Here is a 21,768-nt window from a genome sequence, read left to right as displayed (position 1 = left end):
AATAAATCATAAATCAAATCAAAACTGTTTTCAGTTCACAGTCAAGTTTTGGCTAAGGAAAATAAATCGAACAATAGTTGGAGAAAACAAAACTATGTTTCATTGTTATCTTTGTTTTACGAGGAAAGCACGACACATAATAAAATTGATGTTGAAATTATTTCCATGCTTGAGAAGTGATGGATAAATCATGTGGCATGGTATTTTTGTTTTGCTTTTGGGCATGACTCTGGAATGTGATGAGAAAAATCAGCAACAAAAGAATGCCTCATTTTATGGGGGTTATAAAGACAGCCTAAGATATCAGATTATTCATGGGTGAGTTATCAGAATATGTATTTAATCTCAATTCAGGGAATTTTTTTAATAATTCCAATTTTTGTGTCAGGTGATAACTACATATTAATTGCATCTATTTTTTTTATCACCATTTTTATTTAGTACAACATAACTGCAGTTAATCATACTATTGTGCATCCATGGCCATTCAAGCTTAAAATTCAAAGAGGCTGAGATGCTCTCATCTAACTTCTGTCTTCCAAACATGTTATTAACCCTTAGCCTACCAGGTGTATGTTATTTTCCATTGACATGACCAGACTAGGGTGAATTTTAGTTTGGGCTGTTAAACTGGGTGCCTTTCAAAAATATGAGCCCTGGGTATGTTAATAAAAAAAAAAGCAAAAACGATTCATAAGAATAAATACAAACACATACATTGAAGAAAATTACAGATTTTTAAACTCAAATTTTTGATTTGCCCTAGTCAAGTCGTAATATAATACTATTAAATTACTCTTTCGGATAGCACATTTTTGAGTCAAGGCAAAGTCACTTACAAGATTGTACCTGATTGGCTACCCAACCCTCACACCTAACAGTCAGACCAATCAGAACGCAGCTTATTTGTTGAGGTTTTTTTGATGCATCAAATTCTGCCTTTACATGCTTTGACTGTAAACCTTGTGTTTCTCGGTACAAGAAGGGGCGTTTCCACTGCATTTACCTCAGTGATGTCCAATACGATCAAGAAATGTTCTCACCAACCACCTTATATAAATCTAAATCATTCAGAAACTCTTTCTGATAGACATCACTAAGTAACATACAAAGAACACAATTTTCAAAGAGAGAAATAGTTGCTCAGTACAAGAAGCAGTGTTGGAATAATAAAGAATGGAATCATATCCGCAGAAAATATCACACATACAGCGGTACATGTACTTGTACAATTGAAAGAAAATACACAGCAATCATCTTGTATCATGCACAAACAGCCAAGTAGAATGACCCAATTGTAAATGTAGCGTGGTCTCCAAGCGCTCACGTCTGCGACTCTTTGAATTAACGGGAACAAACCAATAAATAAACACAAATAAAATAAATTAACAAAACATGCACACATTATGCAAATCAGGCTTTGCTTGAAGAAATTGTATTTGTACTTGACATGTGTAGATTACATGCATGAAGTCCAGTGAAGATAAAAACTACACAGAGTTGGTTTAATTTCCCTGGACAAACTATGATACCCGTACAATCACCCTGACAGGGACAAGGCACCTGTAACTAACTGCCAGAGGCCAAACACACAGTTACTAAGCTGATAATGGTTGGAGGTTTATTGAAGCCTGGTAGAGGGTTAAAACTTACAGAATGCTTACAGATTACACTGGGTGAAACAAAGACGAGAAAACAATAGAGCATGCAGATACAACTGATTACAAAACTGAACAATTTAATGAAATAGAAAAAATCCCATTCAAGAGCACAAATTGCTTGTGTAGTTAACCTTGCTGTCAAGTCTTTTCTCTTTCCACATAATCTTGTGCATAGAAATGCTCAGCCTTAATATTTCATTTTGATTAAACACAGCTAATCTGATGACACAGCATACTATAAACGACTGGAGTACAATGATATCACTCACATATTACAAAGTACTGTTCCTAGATTGGTTGAAAGTTTAAACAAGTTTAGTGTCATTACCAAATCAAAAAATTATTACCGGGTATAATCTGTAAGTGTGAAATATACTCAGATCCTATAGAGATGGAATATGCTATATAGGGTACAATGACAGTTTTAATATTTTGCGATGAGTACTCACAACTGTATAATGATACAATTGTCATATATTGGCTTATGAAGAGAAAGTGGCTGTTATTTAAGTATAAGACATATGACACTGACAATAGTATGAATGCTTTGGGTTAATAGACTATATGAAACTTTTTAGGTTTCCACAATAAAATTGCCATTTTTGCATGTAGTTATTGCAAGTCTGACTACATGTATATGCACTGGCCATGTAATATGGCACATTTTTCAATCACACATAGCATACAAAAATGATTTTCAGTGAAGAAATTTATTTAAGATGGGAAGAAGTTCATTATCATAACATATTTTAATCTTTCACATTCAAGTTTTCACAAAATAATTTAAAGTGTATTTGTAAGAATAGCTATTGTTTGACAAGACAATAGATCAAAGCTGACTGCACCGTAATTATATTAGATTTCCGTAAGGAAGGTTTTATTTGTGATTCCCTGGAGAACTGTGTAAACAGTAACAGTTGAGAAAAGATACAGAACAGTCATAGTAGGCGGGCAAGACAACAGCAGACAATACCTCATAACAATAGCAGAGTAACTACAACACCTGACCAGATATCTTACAATGGGGAAGAAAGTAATAGGGTCACTATCTAATAAGCATGTGTGCAAGGACGAACACAACAACGGATATTTAAAATTAAAACGACTAGATGCAGTGGATATCTTGAAGACAGGAAAGAATGGTCTCTAGAGAGGCGTAAATGTTGTCTAGCCTCTCAAGGCAGGGGGCATTGCACAGAGTGGTGCTTAAGAAGCTGGAAAGCATCCAAGAAAACACTGGGGGGATTAATCACAAATGAACCTTATGTACAAAGAGTTCAGGGGATTGGGCAAGACAAAAACAACCATAGTACATGCACTCAGCGAAATGAGGTCGTAAGAAGGCATTTGATGCATAGTAGGCACTCCTCAACCTGGCAATAATGAATAAAGAAAATACATAATCCACTAGTTGATAATTGCGTAATTAATCCATACACCGGTCTTGCGACAGGTAATGGGTAGTCACCTCACATGATGAATTGCGATGTTACCTTGGTTTTAATAATGCAGCTCTGTGATCTTTGCCCGCCTCAAGTAGCGTTCCTGGCACCTTGCCCCCTTTTTTAGCCTGAGCAATTTCACAGACTGATAACTTGAAATTATCCCATATGTCACGCAATGCGCACACAGCTTTGATGCAAGATCAACATGAAATCAGCATGCTGCATTTCTAGGTGCAAGGAATGCTGAAAACAGAACTCTGCAGTTCGGTTTCTATAATTACACTGTAGTGCCATGTTGTTAAATTTAAGTAACAAAATGGAGTATAACTACTGGAACTTACCACATAGAAATATACACATACATATAAATGAGGTTTTCAATGAAAAAGACATTGGTTGTCAACAAGCCATCTCCAGAGACAAATGAATTAGTTCCACTACACCAAACACAGCAACAACTGGAGAGCCAGAAACTTTACTAACAAGAGTACATGGCTGTCAAGAAGCATTTTCACACTTCCAAGTTGTCAAACACTACACATGTGAATAAAGGTTGAATGCCAAATATGTGATTTGTGTTGTTTAAGATGTTGACATTGCTGAGAAACTAAGTTTATAAAAATATGTCAAAGTAGGCATTTAACTGAAAAGTGCATCCATTAAAGGTTTGACATAAAAAGCTTTGAAGGACATTTCAACAGAAAGACTATGTGATGCAAGATGGCAGGTACTGTAGCAGTTTTCTTTAAAAATATCGCAGACAGGTAAAACAATTTCATCTTTCTCAGTAATTAAGCATCAACTACTGCAAAATACTTTATTTTCGCTTGGAATTAATTTTGTGCTGAAGGAATGATTGAATGAAAATAAAATACAGTGAATATACCTTTTTTCCTATATTTTATATTCAACTCATCAAAAATCTGCAAAAATAAACTCCATACAAAACACCTGAAAAGTCTTTTCAGCGAAAATTAATTTAAGCTAAAATAAAGTATTTTACAGTAACCAGGACAACAATGTGCAGCACTCTTGAGCGGGACTGACGTCGTCAAGGATTAGGGCACTATATAAATATCTGCATAATTATGTTGGTCTTACCTCATTAAGATCTGTAATCTCATTTTCAGCCAATGACAGAATTTCAATACCGTTTGGAAAATACGCCGGCACACCTCGTAATGAAGTCAGTATATTGCCATGAAGCAGCAAAGTCTGCAATAAAATGATAAAACCAAATTACAGGTATTACACCACAATTATAATTTGTATCACCCACCATTATTATCCCATCTAGAAACATTTTTTGCAATGAAATGGCATGCTTGTATTTCAAACGATACCAAAACAGACAATTCTTATGTTAGTGAGTGAGTGAAATTTTAGTGAAAACAACTGGTTTGTAATTCTGGACTGATATATTTACAGTGATGATTCAGTTGGGTTAACTTTACAAATAGTCAGACAAACAAACAAGTTAACAAAAACTAAAACAGCAACAGACATATTTAAAATTTTTCAAGTGTTGAAATAAATTCTCCAGGCTTTTTTTCAGACGTAAGCTTCAGAACAAATCATGTAAAAGCCAGCTAAAGAAACTAATGTGGGTTTGAAAATGCCCTCATCTTCTGCGCATGTCCTAATTTGATATGTTTCATGAGTCGTATTACATTCTATGTTTGCAGCTAATTTTTGTTTACTTTATTTGTTTTTCCAAATCAAAAGTTTTTATGAATAATTAACCACATTACTTAATTGCTGTAATTTGAAACAAACGCTATTTCTATGCAAATGAGTAGAATGGAAAGATGATGAGGCAATAATCAGACAACTAGAAGAATACAAACAAGAGTTATAGTGTTTGGATGGTCTGTCTGGTCTCGGTATTCATTGAAATTTATTGATTGTTTTGGATGTTCAAATAATGTAAAATACTTTATTTTCAGAATTTTCCCCCATGAAGGGGTGATTTAATGAAAACAAATGTACCTTTTTTTTCCTAAATTTTACATTCAATTCATCAAAAATAAGCAAAAATAAACTCCAGATTTCTCTCTCAGCCATTGGCTGAATCGCAGATTAATGCCTACAGTTCAAAAGTCATTTTGACTGACCAGAGTCTATGGTGGGTAATTGAACGTAGTGAATATACCTTTAAAATAAGCAAAAATAAATTACATACAAAATATTCAAAAAGTCTTTTCAGTGAAAATTAATTCCAGCTGAAATAAAGTATTTTACAGTACATTATGATACAACAGGGTTTGCAACCTATAACACAGTAATTATGACAACAGTACAGTACCCGGAATTGTTTGCTTAATAATCTCAAGGATTAGGTGTTTGACAAGTTGATCTGCTGGTTTATTAATGAATCATAAAATAGTTGTTATCATAATCCCTGCATGAAACACGATTACACCTGCACCAAATAAAATGTCTGAAGTGACCAATGTACAGACATCCCATGGCTGAGATGCAGACAAGATAGTTCTCTCGCCAAATAAAATGTCTGAAGTGACCAATGTACAGACATCCCATGGCTGAGATGCAGACAAGATGGTTCTATAACCAAATAAAATGTCTGAAGTGACCAATGTACAGACACCCATGGCTGAGATGCAGACAAGATGGTTCTCTCGCCAAATAAAATGTCTGAAGTGACCAATGTACAGACACCCATGGCTGAGATGCAGACAAGATGGTTCTCTCGCCAAATAAAATGTCTGAAGTGACCAATGTACAGACATCCCATGGCTGACATGCAGACAAGATGGTTCTATAACCAAATAAAATGTCTGAAGTGACCAATGTACAGACATCCCATGGCTGAGATGCAGACAAGATACTTCTCTCGCCAAATAAAATGTCTGAAGTGACCAATGTACAGACATCCCATGGCTGACATGCAGACAAGATGGTTCTCTCGCCAAATAAAATGTCTGAAGTGACCAATGTACAGACATCCCATGGCTGACATGCAGACAAGATGGTTCTATAACCAAATAAAATGTCTGAAGTGACCAATGTACAGACATCCCATGGCTGAGATGCAGACAAGATACTTCTCTCGCCAAATAAAATGTCTGAAGTGACCAATGTACAGACATCCCATGGCTGACATGCAGACAAGATGGTTCTATAACCAAATAAAATGTCTGAAGTGACCAATGTACAGACATTCCATGGCTGAGATGCAGACAAGATACTTCTCTCGCCAAATAAAATGTCTGAAGTGACCAATGTACAGACATCCCATGGCTGAGATGCAGACAAGATGGTTTGCTAAGCATAATTATAAAGCACTACGAAGCCGTTTTTTTTTATCTGAAATTCTCATATGGTCATCATGCTTGTAAAACATCGATACTTACCTTCAAATTACTAAGAGTTGATATATCGGCAATGGACGCTATGCTGTTGTCAGATATATCTAAATGACGAAGTTTGTAATTTGTACCCAAGTTTTCAATCGTCTGGAGATAATTAAAAAAAAAACATGAAAAGAGACTATTAATATTTATGATACGACTTTAGACAAACTGTTCTTGGACAAGATATGTATAGTACAGCATGCATTGCTCTGAAAATTGCCACAGATATTTTGTGCAAATTACACTAGTACTGTAAACACAAACTATACTACACTGATTTTTAATTTCACCGATTTTGCTCGTGAGTAGAATTTGCTAAATTAAATCCACGTGAACTTGAAAAACAATAGAACTCGTTGTTTTCTGGCACAGTTCAAGAACAAAGACATAACTCAAAATAGTGACATTAAATGCCAGTAGGAATAAATGGTTTTACTGTAACTAAGAGAAGAGGCAACAACGTAAGTAGTTACCATAAACTATCATGTGATACATTGAAAGTGTTTATATGTGCATGTGACTCTAAGTAAGTGTTTACCTTCCGTAATTGCTCTATTAGTACCTACTGTATGCACTTGTTTAATCATACAGGCATGTCTGTGGTCGAAATAAGTAATACATGTATTTGAACAATACAGCATACATGCGCTTGTATTGGAGGTGTGCTTTTAATAGAGCAAATATGGTTCTACTGCAATGAATTTGGTGATTTTTGGTGATTTTTTGCAAATCATAAACTTTCATTCTTGTGTTTTATATATTTACTGGTCAAGTTAAGTTGAATTGAATTGATATAGAACCACTGAAATATACCGGTACAGCATATTATAATACAACAAGAGCAGAATACAGAAGCAGAGTTCAGAAATGACCTTTTCAATACAGATTTTGTTTATAGACAGCCCTCCTGACATGTATATGGACTAAGAATTTCAGTAATAAAAAAACCTCTACTTGTGGAGAAAAAAACTCAATAAAATTGGGGACACATTCCATTCAATTTTATTGACTTCTAAAGTAGAGGTACTTTTCATTTTCAATTAATTACTGTGAGCGTACATTGTCTCTAACTGCATTTATATTTGACAAATTACCTACACAAATGACATCCAAGCACCTCTTTCTGTATGTAACATGCTGTTACAAGACCTGAACATGATTTGTACATGGGTAATTAATTTCATGATTACATGTACATGTAATTAAAGATACATCAGTGGCCATTTATTAAAACGCAAGAGCCTTTAGATCAAATTGATTACATTTTTATCTGTTTCTCAACTTGTTTCTTCATTTAGTTTCAAGGCGTATTCAAGATGGCTGTCCCCATATAGTAAATATTGATAAAGTAATCACATTTATTTTATTATCACTTGTATGCCAGCATATACTGTGATTGTGGTTAGATTGTTCCTTTTTATCTCAAACATTTTCTCTGTGACAAGGATGAAAAAGTGATATAATACTTTCAGTATGAATCATAAAACATTTCAAAATATTTAAAGATAATTTAAATATAATTTTTTTGTATAAAGATTTTTCATTATATGCAGTGGGAAGTTATCTCACAGAATGCACTGCATGTATGTACAGTAACTTGCTCAGTCGACTTAAACATATAGAAGTATCGCAAACAAAGGCATCATTCAACAGAGGAAGTCAAAAGGCAACTTGTATTCCCCAGAACATTCAAAGCACAGATACTTTGGGTACTGAAAGTACAAGGACAATGCACACAGTTCTTCTCATGAACTGTTTACTATTTACATACAAGTACTGTTTCATTTGTGAATAGCAGATACAGCTTCAAAATATCATTTAGAACTATGCATTGTTACGTGCAACTCGGATCGAGATCATGTTGTAAAGTCTATTGAGCAGAAAGTGAGCATCCCCTTGACAGGACAAAGGTAACTATAGTGTTGTGGTTGCCATAGAAATAAAGAAAATAGCACTACCACTTGACAATATTACTGTTCATTATTTGAAACTTCACTTGTTGAAACATAGCAAACATATCGTAGGTTTATATTACTGTTTTAAGGTAGCGAGACTATTATTTGTGTTGAAAATTACGATTTTCACACTTATTTATTAATTGATGAAATGCACTATAAACTTTCATGTGATAAAGTCAACATAATATAGAATGTCATGTAAGTTGGTTAAAATGTAGATTTTCTGAATGGAAGCAAGGCAGCCTCAGTAGTGTTTTCCAAAATCAGCAACACAGGTTTAATCTGTGTGCCTATAAGTTTCAAAGATAAACTCAAGACAAAGCAATGTTAGGATGTGTTATCAGTAGCTATCTGACACACAATAGTTGCGTTCACGCACAGCTCCTTAGCACGGGCTAAGAGGTCAAATTCCTTAGCCCGTGCTAAGAAAACGTGCATGAACGCTTAGCACGGGCTAAGGAATGCTAAGTACGGGTTAAATCTGATCCGAATTTAAGACGCGGTCTAGACCTTAGCACGGGCTAACAAAGTATGCGCGAATGCTTAGCCCAGGGCTAAGCTCCCTCTGCGGCGACCTTTGGGTGCAAAAATTGTCCCATGTTCGTATAACGACACTATTCCACCAGTCATTACTCCGCGCTCGCTTCCACACTATTCGGGTCACTGTAGTAGAGCGTACAGCATGCAGCAGCTCCAATCGTAGACAAAATAAATTTGGGTCGCTGTCTACGACATGCATTAGTAAAACTCTGTATTCTGTTACGCCCGTTGTATACTGTTTATGTGCATCCAAATAAGTTGGGTCCGTCTCCTCTCATGTTCCTGTGCACGTCGCTTCAAAATTAGAATGAAACCCGGGAACGAAACATGCCAGCAGCAGAAATAGAACCTCACGCGTGTCATCCATTTTTTCGTTCGTAAATAGCGGCACCTCTTAGCCCGTGCTAACGACTGGCCTCCCTGTGCGTGGACGCAATTGGGTCTAGCCGAAATGCAAATATGCTAGATAAGCCTAAATCAGCTTAAATCTTAGCCCGTACTTTGTGTAACGTGAACACAACTCATGAGTGTTTCCAAACATTTGAGTGGTTTGTCTCCGCCCCTGTTTGTTTCACAGATTAGTCATTTGCATATGAATGCGTTAGACACAAGGTCACACAGCCACTGAAAAAAAAATCATTGATTTTGGTGTTTTCATATGCCAAATTTATCCAATTATAGCTATCCCATTCCTTTATTTTTTTGGTTTCCAATAGCCTTATACATTTGGATGTCCCTACACATGTTAAAACAGACCTTGATGGGAAAACAAATTGATTGTGCCGATAAACAAGCTTGAAAATCTTTGCTGTTACTTCATGGACGTTTTCTAGGAGTTTATGTTTTTCAAAATACTAGGTCTTGAACAAAAAATAACGTATACTTATTGTCATCGGATTAACACCAAATTTTTACAGCTTTAAGGTGACAGTGAGAGGAACTTGAATGTGTCCAGACAAACTATTTCATCGATTATTTACCAACGAGTTGTGGTTTGAGTTGGGGGCAATGTGACTAAAACAGTAATTGAAATTCAGCACACTATTTTTTAAAACTCGTTGCTTGAATAAAACTGACCAGACACATTCACATTACCTGACTATTGAACAACTAGGAAAAGTGAAAAAAATACTTCTTATCGCCAGCATAAATGCGTAATTATTTTTTTTACAGAAAAAGTAATTTTTCACGTAGAATGCAGATACGGGCATGCAAAATACACTTGTGAAAAGCTTGAAGTCTGGCGATTCTAAAAATATATACTTTCCTGGGTCTATTTTGTAGTCATTTCGTCACAATTAGAAGATGAAAACAAGTATGCAAATAATAGTCCTGCTACCTTAATTCACATAAATTTAGTAACTTTATTTTATATTCTCACATTTAGGATGTATCATTTCACTCTTGTGGCAGTTAATAAAAAGTAAGCCAGAAACATCAACTAATTCATACAGGGGAATGATTGACAATTTCTCAAGCAACTTGATTTAAAAATTAAAATAAACTCTGATTCACACCTTTTTGTTGAATCATGTCCCAAAACATATTATATTATGCAACATGTTTACAGAAATGGCATTCACAATACTAACAATTGAGCCATCCAGGGGTGCTGAGAGAGTGACTCACACAAGTGCAAACCAGCATGTAAGTTACCCCCCACAGCAAAGTAACAGATCCACACACTGCATATAGATTTTGAAACTACCACCAGCCATCTTTTACACGTCTGCACCCTTCCAGGCATGCATGGCACCTTAGGAGTACTATTACATGCACCAATCTAATCAAATGGGTTTAACAATACAAATAAAATCAAACGGGCTAAAAAATAAATATATATTGCCTTTTGTGATTAGAGATTCAATCACAGACAGTGTACCATAAATGCTACAACCACAAAAGTAGGGCCATTTACAGATACAGTGATACAAACATATATGCTTAATATATACATAAACTTTATCGCTGTATTGTTTATTTAAAGCTAGGATACTCAATGTTTCACTGTTGTATCCACAACAAACTATCCTAGCCCCCCGGGTTCAACAGTCTCAAGTGACTATTATAGCAACAGGTTATTTCCGATGACAGCGAAAATCTTGCACCATGTTATAAAACTAGTCTCCCGGAACCCCAATTCATCCCCTCAGGGTTTTTCTCACGAAGAGTACCCGAAAGCAATTTACGCAAGGTTATTTCGAGAGGCAAAGCAATAAATTAGTTTGGTCACACCACCTCTTGCTTGTACATATATGTAGGAACTGTTAATAAAAGTTGTAAAACTTAAGTGGCCTCGTTTCTTTTTTTTTTACAACTTATTTATAGTGTCAAGAAATAAAATGAAAGGTAAAATACAAACAATGAATAAAGTCACAATCCAATAGATGCTAAGACAAAGTTAATGAATTCAACAGGATCTACATGTACATGACAAATTGAGTCATTGTACTTTTAAAAGACAGCCTCCGAAGCAACTTTAGGCTGTTGATAAAGGTCTTACCTATTGGAAAACTTGGGAGGGGGAAAGGGACACTTCAAATATTTTTTATTAGCATTTTTCCAATTCTTTTACAGTATGCAGTTAAAAATGTGTTGCTATCCATTCTCAACAATTTTTTATCCATAAAATTTTCCATCCCACTTCCCAGTGATTAAATAAGGAATCTCTCAATCTCCAAAGGTTGTCTGGAGCTTCCATGATTTTATACGATTGGATAACTATAGTTAATTTTGGTTAGCTTACGCTTTAGTTTTAGAATTAGTATTTGATCCCTCCAAATTAAATTCTGTTGAAAATGTAATCACATAAATAGAAGAATATAAATATAATATTTCTTCCGATAAAACATAAGTGCTCAGTGCAAGAAGAGCCAATCATTGTATGCAAATTTCATGCAAATAATATTTTCTTAATGCATTGTTTACATCACATGGGACCCACACAACTGTGTCAACAGTAATAACCATAAATGGTCTCATTTTGGCTCAGATTTGGTAGTTGTGTAGGGTGCCTCTCATTACAGTACTCAAACTCAAGAGAATTCATTTATCACAAGATAAGAGTTCAGTTTAAATGTTTTATCATCCCCCCTCCCCTCCCCTCCCCTCCCCATCCCCTCCAACAAACTTGACAAACTTCTGTAATTTTTTATATCATTCAAATATGGGAAATATTTCTACAATGTGCAGAATAAAATATGATTTTGAAAGTTGCAAGGTTTTGGATAACATCCCTTGTCATCACAAATTGTAGTAAAAAATACACTTTTGTACACTGGACTTCAGTTCATCTACAGATACATTTGAATATTGCTATCACCGGAGTCCTGGACTTTTGAATATTCATGATTATACCTCACTTTGATGTGCGTTTCTACAACGGTGATAACAATAATTGGCTTTGGTCCAGTTCTCATTGTTTTGCTTGGTTACAACTCATTTTAATACGCATGGCACAAACAAAAAGACATTGAAACACTGTTCTCTCTGTAGATTGGTGGCGAAACTTTGGTGTTTTCACCCAGAGGTAATTACGCATTTGGGTAGCAAGCGCAACATTTGTTGTAGCCTCAGTCATTTTTTTCATATAGACAAAAGATCGAACTCTTGACACTTCTTTTGCTGTGTACAGCGGACTTGCAGCCATTTCAAACAGACCTTTGTTGACGTGGGACAATGATAATAAACAAATATTATTGGCTCGTTTCCAATTGCGAGTAGATGGGTTGATGTCAGACTTGCCGCCTGGGTAATGTGTTAAAATTGATCTCCAGTGAATGGTGTTTTTACAGTACATTTGTGTACAGGCGCCAAGAGATGATGTGAAATAATTTATCTGTCACAAAATAAATAAATGCTTGCTTAGTCTGGCAGGGTGCCTAAATACTTTGTGAGCAACAATTTTACTTTAGTCATTGTATATACCAAAATGTACTTTTCTAAGTGAAAGCACTGAAAATTCTATTTTATTTCGGTTTCTAAAACATGTGCATGCACATGTATTCTGTGAAGAAAAGTGATGTCTCCATCAAAATCTGGCTACCTGCTCAAAAAAGTTACAGGCTGGTAATTATTTTTGTCAAAAGTAACATTCCTCATGATGCAAGTGTTAAAATTTTGTTTAACTAAGCAATGAATTTTACACGGGATCCATAATGAACACATCACAGTATGCCGACTGTGGCACTGTAAGCGTACAGAAAACATAGTTCACAAGCAGTATGCCGACTGTGGCACTGTAAGCGTACAGAAACCATAGTTCACAAGCAGTATGCCGACTGTGGCACTGTAAGCGTACAGAAAACATAGTTCACAAGCAGTATGCCGACTGTGGCACTGTAAGCGTACAGAAAACATAGTTCACAAGCAGTATGCCGACTGTGGCACTGTAAGCATACAGAAAACATAGTTCACAAGCAGTATGCCGACTGTGGCACTGTAAGCATACAGAAAACATAGTTCACAAGCAGTATGCCGACTGTGGCACTGTAACCATACAGAAACCATAGTTCACAAGCAGTATGCCGACTGTGGCACTGTAACCATACAGAAACCATAGTTCACAAGCAGTATGCCGACTGTGGCACTGTAACCATACAGAAACCATAGTTCACAAGCAGTATGCGGACTGTGGCACTGTAACCATACAGAAACCATAGTTCACAAGCAGTATGCCAACTGTGGCACAGTAACCATACAGAAACCATAGTTCACAAGCAGTATGCAGACTGTGGCACTGTAACCATACAGAAACCATAGTTCACAAGCACACAGAAACCATAGTTCACAAGCATACAGAAACCATAGTTCACAAGCATACAGAAACCATAGTTCACAAGCATACAGAAACCATAGTTCACAAGCATACAGAAACCATAGTTCACAAGCAGTATTCTGATGGTGGCACTGTAACCATACAGAAACCATAGTTCACAAGCATACAGAAACCATAGTTCACAAGCATACAGAAACCATAGTTCACAAGCATACAGAAACCATAGTTCACAAGCAGTATTCTGACTGTGGCACTGTAACCATACAGAAACCATAGTTCACAAGCATACAGAAACCATAGTTCACAAGCATACAGAAACCATAGTTCACAAGCCGTATTCTGACTGTGGCACTGTAACCATACAGAAACCATAGTTCACAAGCATACAGAAACCATAGTTCACAAGCATACAGAAACCATAGTTCACAAGCATACAGAAACCATAGTTCACAAGCAGTATTCTGACTGTGGCACTGTAACCATACAGAAACCATAGTTCACAAGCAGTAAGCCATTACCAGAGAGTAAAAAGTAGAAAATTGAAACAAAGACAAAGGAAATATCTAACAGAACTATCTTTCATATATGCCAAGACAGTTAACATCCAATATTTATTTTGCTCAAGAGAAAACTCCCACCACTGTAAAAGTTTTCACAATGAATCTCATCATTGCCAAAATGTGCAACTTTTATTCAAAATTCAATACAAAGAAAACTTTTTAAGGGAAGAAATAAATTTGGAAGGACTTTGTTTTGCATGTATAAACAATAACGTATATATGATAACGTATTCTTTACAACTTATAAGTAAACTTTACAAGTAAAAAACATGGACAACATGATACTATCCCAATTACAAACCATCCACAGTGATTGAAGGTCTCTGTCCATTGTCAACCTAAACCTTTTGTCAAATTGAGTGATTGGTGCGTGCGAAGTGAGAAAAAAAAACTTTCACCAAGTTAGTTGATCTGAGTTGCAGGAAGCCAGAAGCATTGGCAAGCTGCCAACCATTCATGAATCAGAGACAAAGTCGATCTAACTTGACCAACCAAATGAATTGTTACTATTTTGACACAATATTAAGTTTCAAACTAAAGACTAGGCTTGGCTCATCAATGGCCGCCTGGTATCTGAGACACGATTTTACGCTAAACAAATGAGCATTTCAATATCACAACTGAGAATCTTTTCATCACATCTTCTTTTAAGATTGGCGCTCATCTTTACAGATTGTATTTATAACTGTACCGAAGAATCAAACTGGAAAGTCAAGATGAAGATCTAAAAATAAACTTGTGCAGTTAACTTGCTTTGGCGATGAATCAATTGAGTATTGAATTATTATTAAAGTTACATTCAGAGTGTACTTCACTGCAACAAACTAGTTATACCATCCTCTCACAAGATATTTTATTTAATATTTCATATTTTGGCACTGATTGGCAATTTGCCAACATTATTACCTGGTCCATATAGACACATCAGTGAATACAGTATAGAGTAAACAATATGTACCCATTCTTTTACACAAGACAAATGTATTGCAGCATGGTTATTTTTAGCCATCTACTTGCATTGATTGGTAAACTATTACTGAACTGAACTGTGAATGCAGCAGCTATTTACTCTATTAGAATGCCCACATGTATGCATAATTATGTAAATTACCAGGGTGTGTATATATTTAAAGTCTGAAATTTTAAATTTTTTTGATGCGTTTGTTTGTCAGTAAATTTTATTATTCTGTCTGTTTGTGTATGTATTAGTTTTTTTAAGGGTAACAGGAAAGATAAATGAAAACTTACTTTATTTCAGCTGTACTTTATTGTCACGGAAACATCCCTTCAGCAAAAATAAATTCTGAGTGAAAATTTTACAGTACATATGCCCTTTTATTAGTCCTTTTTGAACATAACAAAACCTTTTATTTGGGCAAAATCCTACGAGCAATAATTCTTCACTAAAGAACAGTTTGGCTGAACATGGCTAACAGAACAAGGTTTTTATAACTACCATTAACTTAAAGGAAGACACTATACAAAGTGGGCATGATAATCTTGTTGAACAGGACATATTTCACACACATATTTCAGCTAATGATAAGGTTCCCCAAACATATATCAATATTTGGAGCAACAATGTACCTGATACAGTAAGTTTGTTAATTGCAATATTACTTTATTTTTCGAATAGGCAAAATCAACAAAATCTAGTAAGTATATTTCCGACTACATTTGTCATATAACTCAAATCTCAAGTTTGAGAAAAATTTCATATCAACACAAAATACATTTCTTTCAGTGAAAATATATTGCAGCAGTAATAAAAGTATTTCAGTACAACTAAGTCTAGTATCTATCATAAAAAGGTGGTTGACATTCTGGCTAGAATCTTCAAATTATCAAATCTGGCCTTTTCCATTAAAATAAAATCTCTACAAACTCGGATTTAATTTCTAAATATGCAATATATATTTCAAAAATATTAATATTATTCTTTAAGATTTTTAAAATACAAAATTAAAGTGTTTCTGATCCCCAAATAATAACATTAGATTCCTAAATGAGTATAGAGTGACCGTTTGGTTTGTTAAAGTACAGTCCTCGAAGGCAACTTCAGACTCATCTACCCTCAGCACAATACACTCAACTAGACAGTACACAATAACAAGTTTACATTTAGCTTCAAGACATCATTTTCTAAACTGTCCATGCTTGTTACAATAACTAGTCAACCCAACAAAACAAAACACACAACTCAGTCAATTTAACACACTGCCTGTTGAAAACTCCACAGACATACTAAAATCAGTGTGGGAGTCAACAGACAACGTGTTAACGTAAAGGTATTAAAGCGTTACGAGTTTATACAGGAGTGCCACTGACCAATGAGAATTAGCGACAACCAAGTTCAATTTAAATGTCAATATCAAATGCTTAGAAACAGATTAAACACAACTGACACTGGAAAAACTAGAGCAAGTTTGAAACAGTAGTTCAGTATACTCAATGAACTGGTTACAGAGTACATAAATTTGTTTACAGATAGAGAAATATTTAACGTGACAATCATTGATCTTGACATATATGTGTACTCTACACTATTTGTACATGTGGTCGTACAAATAAAAGAGAAGTCAATCAAATCTCTGCATATTTACTACAGTGTGATATTGTCAAGTTGCCAAATATGCCACGTTAGTTGAACATCCAATATTTTTTTTTCTCAAGAGAAAACTCCCACCACTGTAAAAGTTTTCACAATGAATCTCATCATTGCCAAAATGTGCAACTTCTATTCAAAATTAAATTCAAAGAAAACTGTGAAACTTTTAAAAGGAGAAATAATTTTGGTAGGACTTTGTATAATAAAAATCAATCAAATCTCTGCATATTTACTACAGTAGGATATTATGGAATTGCATCTCCAGAGCATTGCCTTGAATGAAATCAAAGTTCACTATTGGCCGATTGTTTTTGCAATTTTCGCAGCAAGATAAGCATTTTTTTAGGAGTTTGAAAAATTGTCAAGCTAAGGAAATCTAGCCAGGCAGCTCTGTTGCTACCTAATGCTTGTAATTAAACCTGTGTTTATAAACCCTTTTACATTGTAAACATGTGTATACTACTAACCCATAACCTATAGAATAAGTGATTGATGGATGGAAGAGCAATAAACTATGCTAGAATATATTTCAGGAGACTTTTTAAGTTGTAGCTCGCAAATACAGGATTTTGATGATTAAAAGGGTTATGAAAGACAACATTTCATTTTATTTTCTTGGGCTCCAATTGAGTATTAATTAAACTGTTAATTTCATTATATGACACGGTGAGACTACTGAGCAATTTTCACTTAAGTGAGTTTTAGGGGGAACAGTGCCCGTGGAGGAATTGCAAAATTTGTGAAAATATGTTTCCTAAAATCGAAGTGGTTTACATCACTGTCACCAGTAATAAGACAAAAAAAATGGCTCTAGTCAAATTTAAAGTTTTTTTTTTAAAATTCTGACTAAAAAATTTGCACATTACATGTATGTATCTGACATTCACAGCGACTAGAAACATGAATATTGGGGGGAGTGGGCTTACATGTAGCAGGCAGAACGGCAGTCTATAGTTCCTACATTTATACTTGTCTGTGATAGGAAGACCCGACTTTGATGATTGATGTATCTCACTAATTAAAAAATCATTTTATCATCTTTGGTAAATCTCAGGTCGGGAGATTGGTGCTAAGTCGGTATAAATCTGATGTGATAATTTGTAAAAGCTAGTTACACAGTTAATCCATTAACAAATACAAGTAGCTGGTAATCTGTGCTAGATAGAGAAGCAAGCAATAAATTGGGGTTATTCTAAGTTGTTGTCTATCTGTTATTTTTACCTACAAATGGTATCCATAACAACAGCCTGCAGAGGCACATCCCTCCACAGGGTTCAACCAATCGGTCATGTTATCTATAGAGACTCTATGAACTTGAAATAGCACAAAGCAAACAAGCTGCTACAGTGTATCATAGTTACCACCAGCACCATTAATGCACATAACCAAGCACTGCTATCCTAACAACAATCACCATAGTGATGACAATTTTGACAGATCCTCCTTAACTTTTCTCGAAGAATGTGACTACATGTACTTTATGCATCTATCTGAGAAGTATTAAGGGGGAGTCCGCACCTGTTATCACACAGCATGAAGTGTATGCATGGAAGCCAAAGGAATGTTAAATATTTAGCGAGATACAAAACGCAGTAACAAGGAGGCTTAAACAGACTTTCAAGTGACCCCCCCTCTAGTAACAGTGAGAAACTATTTACCTCTTATTTTGAATGGTTTTTGAAGTGGTTTCCAACAAATACAAGGTCAAGCACTATTTTTCGATTTTAATCGTTTCATTGACAACTTTTAAATTTTTTTTTATCATAAGCAATTGCTCTTACTCACGCCTACATTGCTCAGACAAAATTTTTCAATTTACGTGATTGTAATAAATTTAAGCAAGTCATCAAGATGAAAATAAAAGATAATGTAGAATTCTTTTAGCTGGAATTTCCACTGATTTTTAATTAGCTGAATGTAAAATATTTCACTGGATTTTATTTTCAGATACATTCCTTCAGTGAAAATAAATTGCAATACATTATTTTACAGTAGTAGTACATTTTCTAGGATAAGTGTCAAACATACTAGACACTGCAACAAGAATAAAGGTTCAAGGTGACAGCGACTGATAAACTATCAGACAATGACTTTTGAATGAGTTCAGTAAAATAACCTAATTTAGAGTAGAACTGATAACTCTATTTGATCAATTCAGTTTTATTATACTAGTAAGCATGCTCAGTGAGAAATGCCCCCTCCCCTCCCCTCCCCTCCGAACAAATGACAATTCAGGATTGAGGTACGTTCAGTACCACTGCATAATATGCATGTAGACCAGATATTTGATTTGCACATACCTCTATTGGATATGCACTTTGAATAGAGCAAATGCAGTACAGAATTTATTGACTATGAGACATTTTATGCATATAAAACGATCCCAGGAAACAGAGACAGTGATGTACCTGATCATGCGAGATCAAAAAAACATTCATGCAATTACTTTTTTTTGGAAGAAAACGAATCATAAATAAATAAAAGTCAAAATAAAAGTGTTGTCAAGGCACAAGAATGTATAGGACACATGGTCAGCTTGAAAGATACAATTGGTTTGTATATACATGTATACTAGTATTGCTCCATATTTTCTACTACAAGGGACGTATTATAACTACCCTCTCATGTCCTTGGTATCATTGTTCTATTATTACCTTTGTCTGCTTACATGTGCTTCTAATAGAGATGAGCTTTTAAATAGAAATAATTATTTTATCAAATTTGTTACATAATATTAACGAATTGAGGAAATATAGACAAATGGACAAAGGAGCTGCGGTATAAGCTATTACTCAGGCTATCCTGGCAAATTGCCAAAACCCTCGGAAAGGAGACAGGCACAGGTACCTTCCAAATTCAAATGCCACTCTTTAAAGTACAGGTGTTGATTTCAAGCTTTGGAACTAGTATTACCACAAAAGAAATATTCATTTAAAAAGTACTTGAAGTGCCTATTGAGCAATAGTACAAGCTACACCATAGGTAGTCACACTCTTTTCAAAGAAGGTTATTCAACAAGTGTGTGGTTTCATCCACTCCAGTTGTCCTCTTGTAGTTACCTGCATGGTTTTAATTATTCAGACACAGGAAATTGGATGATGGCCTCGAACATATAACAATGTTAACTTTGTGTTTCATTGTTGAAGGGATTCTTCCGGACTCTATTGTACTGTGCAATAATAAATGTATCATGGTACTACGCATATCAGGGTTAGTTGCCTTAAGATGCTGAGATGACCTGACTATATACACAACAGGCTTTTAGACAGCTGTCTGAATACAAACTAATCAACTTTTGACAGAAAATTATGCATAAATTACAAATTGTCCATAAACAAGCAGCCTTTTCGGATGGGATAGCTCCACTGTTAGCAATGTTCATTTCAATTAGAAGATAGAAGATATCATTACAAAATGAACCAAACGAAGAGAGGTCCACCTGAGGTACCTATATTTCTTAAATGTCCTTCCTTTAAAAGTGAAAGGGAAAGACTTTTTCAAGATTGTGATCTCAAGTCTAATTTACCAGATGATAATTTTCTTGGGGTAATAAAAAAATGCAAAAGCCTATTCACTATACCTTAAAGATACTATCTATAAATCTCCAGATTAAAAGTAGCGAGAAGTTATTATTATTATTTTGATATTTCTTTAGTTTTTTTTTCAGTTTTACTGTTTCTTTTTATTACATTTGTTTATTTATGTCTTGATATTCTCTTTACCCTACTAAATCCTCTGATGATTTAGTTGTGTCATAAAGTTATTATTATATTTATAATACCAAAGCTCATCAAAATTAGACTAATCATTAAAGATGCTACGACAAAAATGAACAAATCTGAGAGATCTACCCAAGGTACATGTACAATAAGTATCAAAGTATGTAATCAAACTTGGCGTTTTCAAGAAAAAGTTGAAAAAGTAATAAGTTGATGATGATGGACGATATAAAATCAGTAATATAATTAGCCCCACTTAATAAAGTCAACAGCAAAGCTGCAAATCAATAACAAATAAGCCTCCAAGTCTGGGGTTACAGAGAAGTAACTACTATCTTTTATTTGGATATAGACACTTTTCATTTTTTTGGCTACAACTCTGGTACATTGTATGGCTGAATGACCATATAACGCACGGTAAATGTATTATTTTTAATAGAGTACCAACATATAGGAATGTGTTTCTGTATTACATATTTGGTAAGGGACGACGTCAAAAGATCCATGTCTGATAAAAAACTTAATTCCTTTAGTTTTTTTCAAAACCTCCCTACCCCCCACTGAAACTTAATTGATAAATATTGGTCATGGCGTCAGACTACATTCACCATTAAATACAAATTGATAATTGGACAGTAGTATGGCATAGCAGTTGGTTGTCAGGTGGGTGTAAACAGATTTTACAAATGCATCGCATTTGACGCACAGATTTACACTCGAACCAAACAATTTTTCTGTTTTTTCCCTTTTCGGTTATTTCTGTCCATGATTAGATAGAAAAAAAACGAACTACAAGTACTCCAAGATTTTTTCGACTTCATTAAAAAATAAAATCGTTTTTGTAGGATGGAAACTTTTTGAGGTCAAAACCCCCCCAGCCCCAAACTAAAGGAAATAAGTTTTTTATTCGACATCGATCTTTTGACGTCGTCCCCAAGGCAAGATATTTTCGAAAGCATGATGAAAACTGCAAATGCTACATGGAAACAATACGATACAAACCAGTTTCTATTTTCACCAGTATATGCTCCTATAATGTGAACTATTTCCACAGTAACTGACATTATTTAAAGACTGTCACTGCGACTGCGTCGAAAATGTTTAGGGGAAACAAATTCTGCAGTGC

The 21,768-nt window shown here is 34.9% G+C and overlaps 1 protein-coding gene across 3 annotated transcripts in view; it reads right to left on the bottom strand.

Annotated features, from left to right (window-relative positions):
- The window catches only part of LOC100368832 (uncharacterized), a 70,195-nt gene that overhangs the window by 31,238 nt on the left and 17,189 nt on the right, over nucleotides 1–21,768 (bottom strand). For all 3 annotated transcript variants that reach the window (XM_085505097.1, XM_085505101.1, XM_085505098.1), the window contains exons 4-5: nucleotides 6,481–6,582; nucleotides 4,208–4,321 (exon numbers count right to left, since the gene is read on the bottom strand). In XM_085505097.1, coding sequence (XP_085361223.1) covers nucleotides 4,208–4,321; nucleotides 6,481–6,582 — 216 coding nt within the window. The remainder of the gene's footprint in view (nucleotides 1–4,207; nucleotides 4,322–6,480; nucleotides 6,583–21,768) is intronic.

Source organism: Saccoglossus kowalevskii, chromosome 11 (genome assembly GCF_978046115.1).
Source record: "Saccoglossus kowalevskii chromosome 11, keSacKowa6.1, whole genome shotgun sequence".
In the NCBI taxonomy this organism is placed as follows: Eukaryota; Metazoa; Hemichordata; class Enteropneusta; family Harrimaniidae; genus Saccoglossus; species Saccoglossus kowalevskii.
Note: the sequence above shows the minus strand (reverse complement) of the source record. Positions and strands in the feature narration are given on the sequence as shown.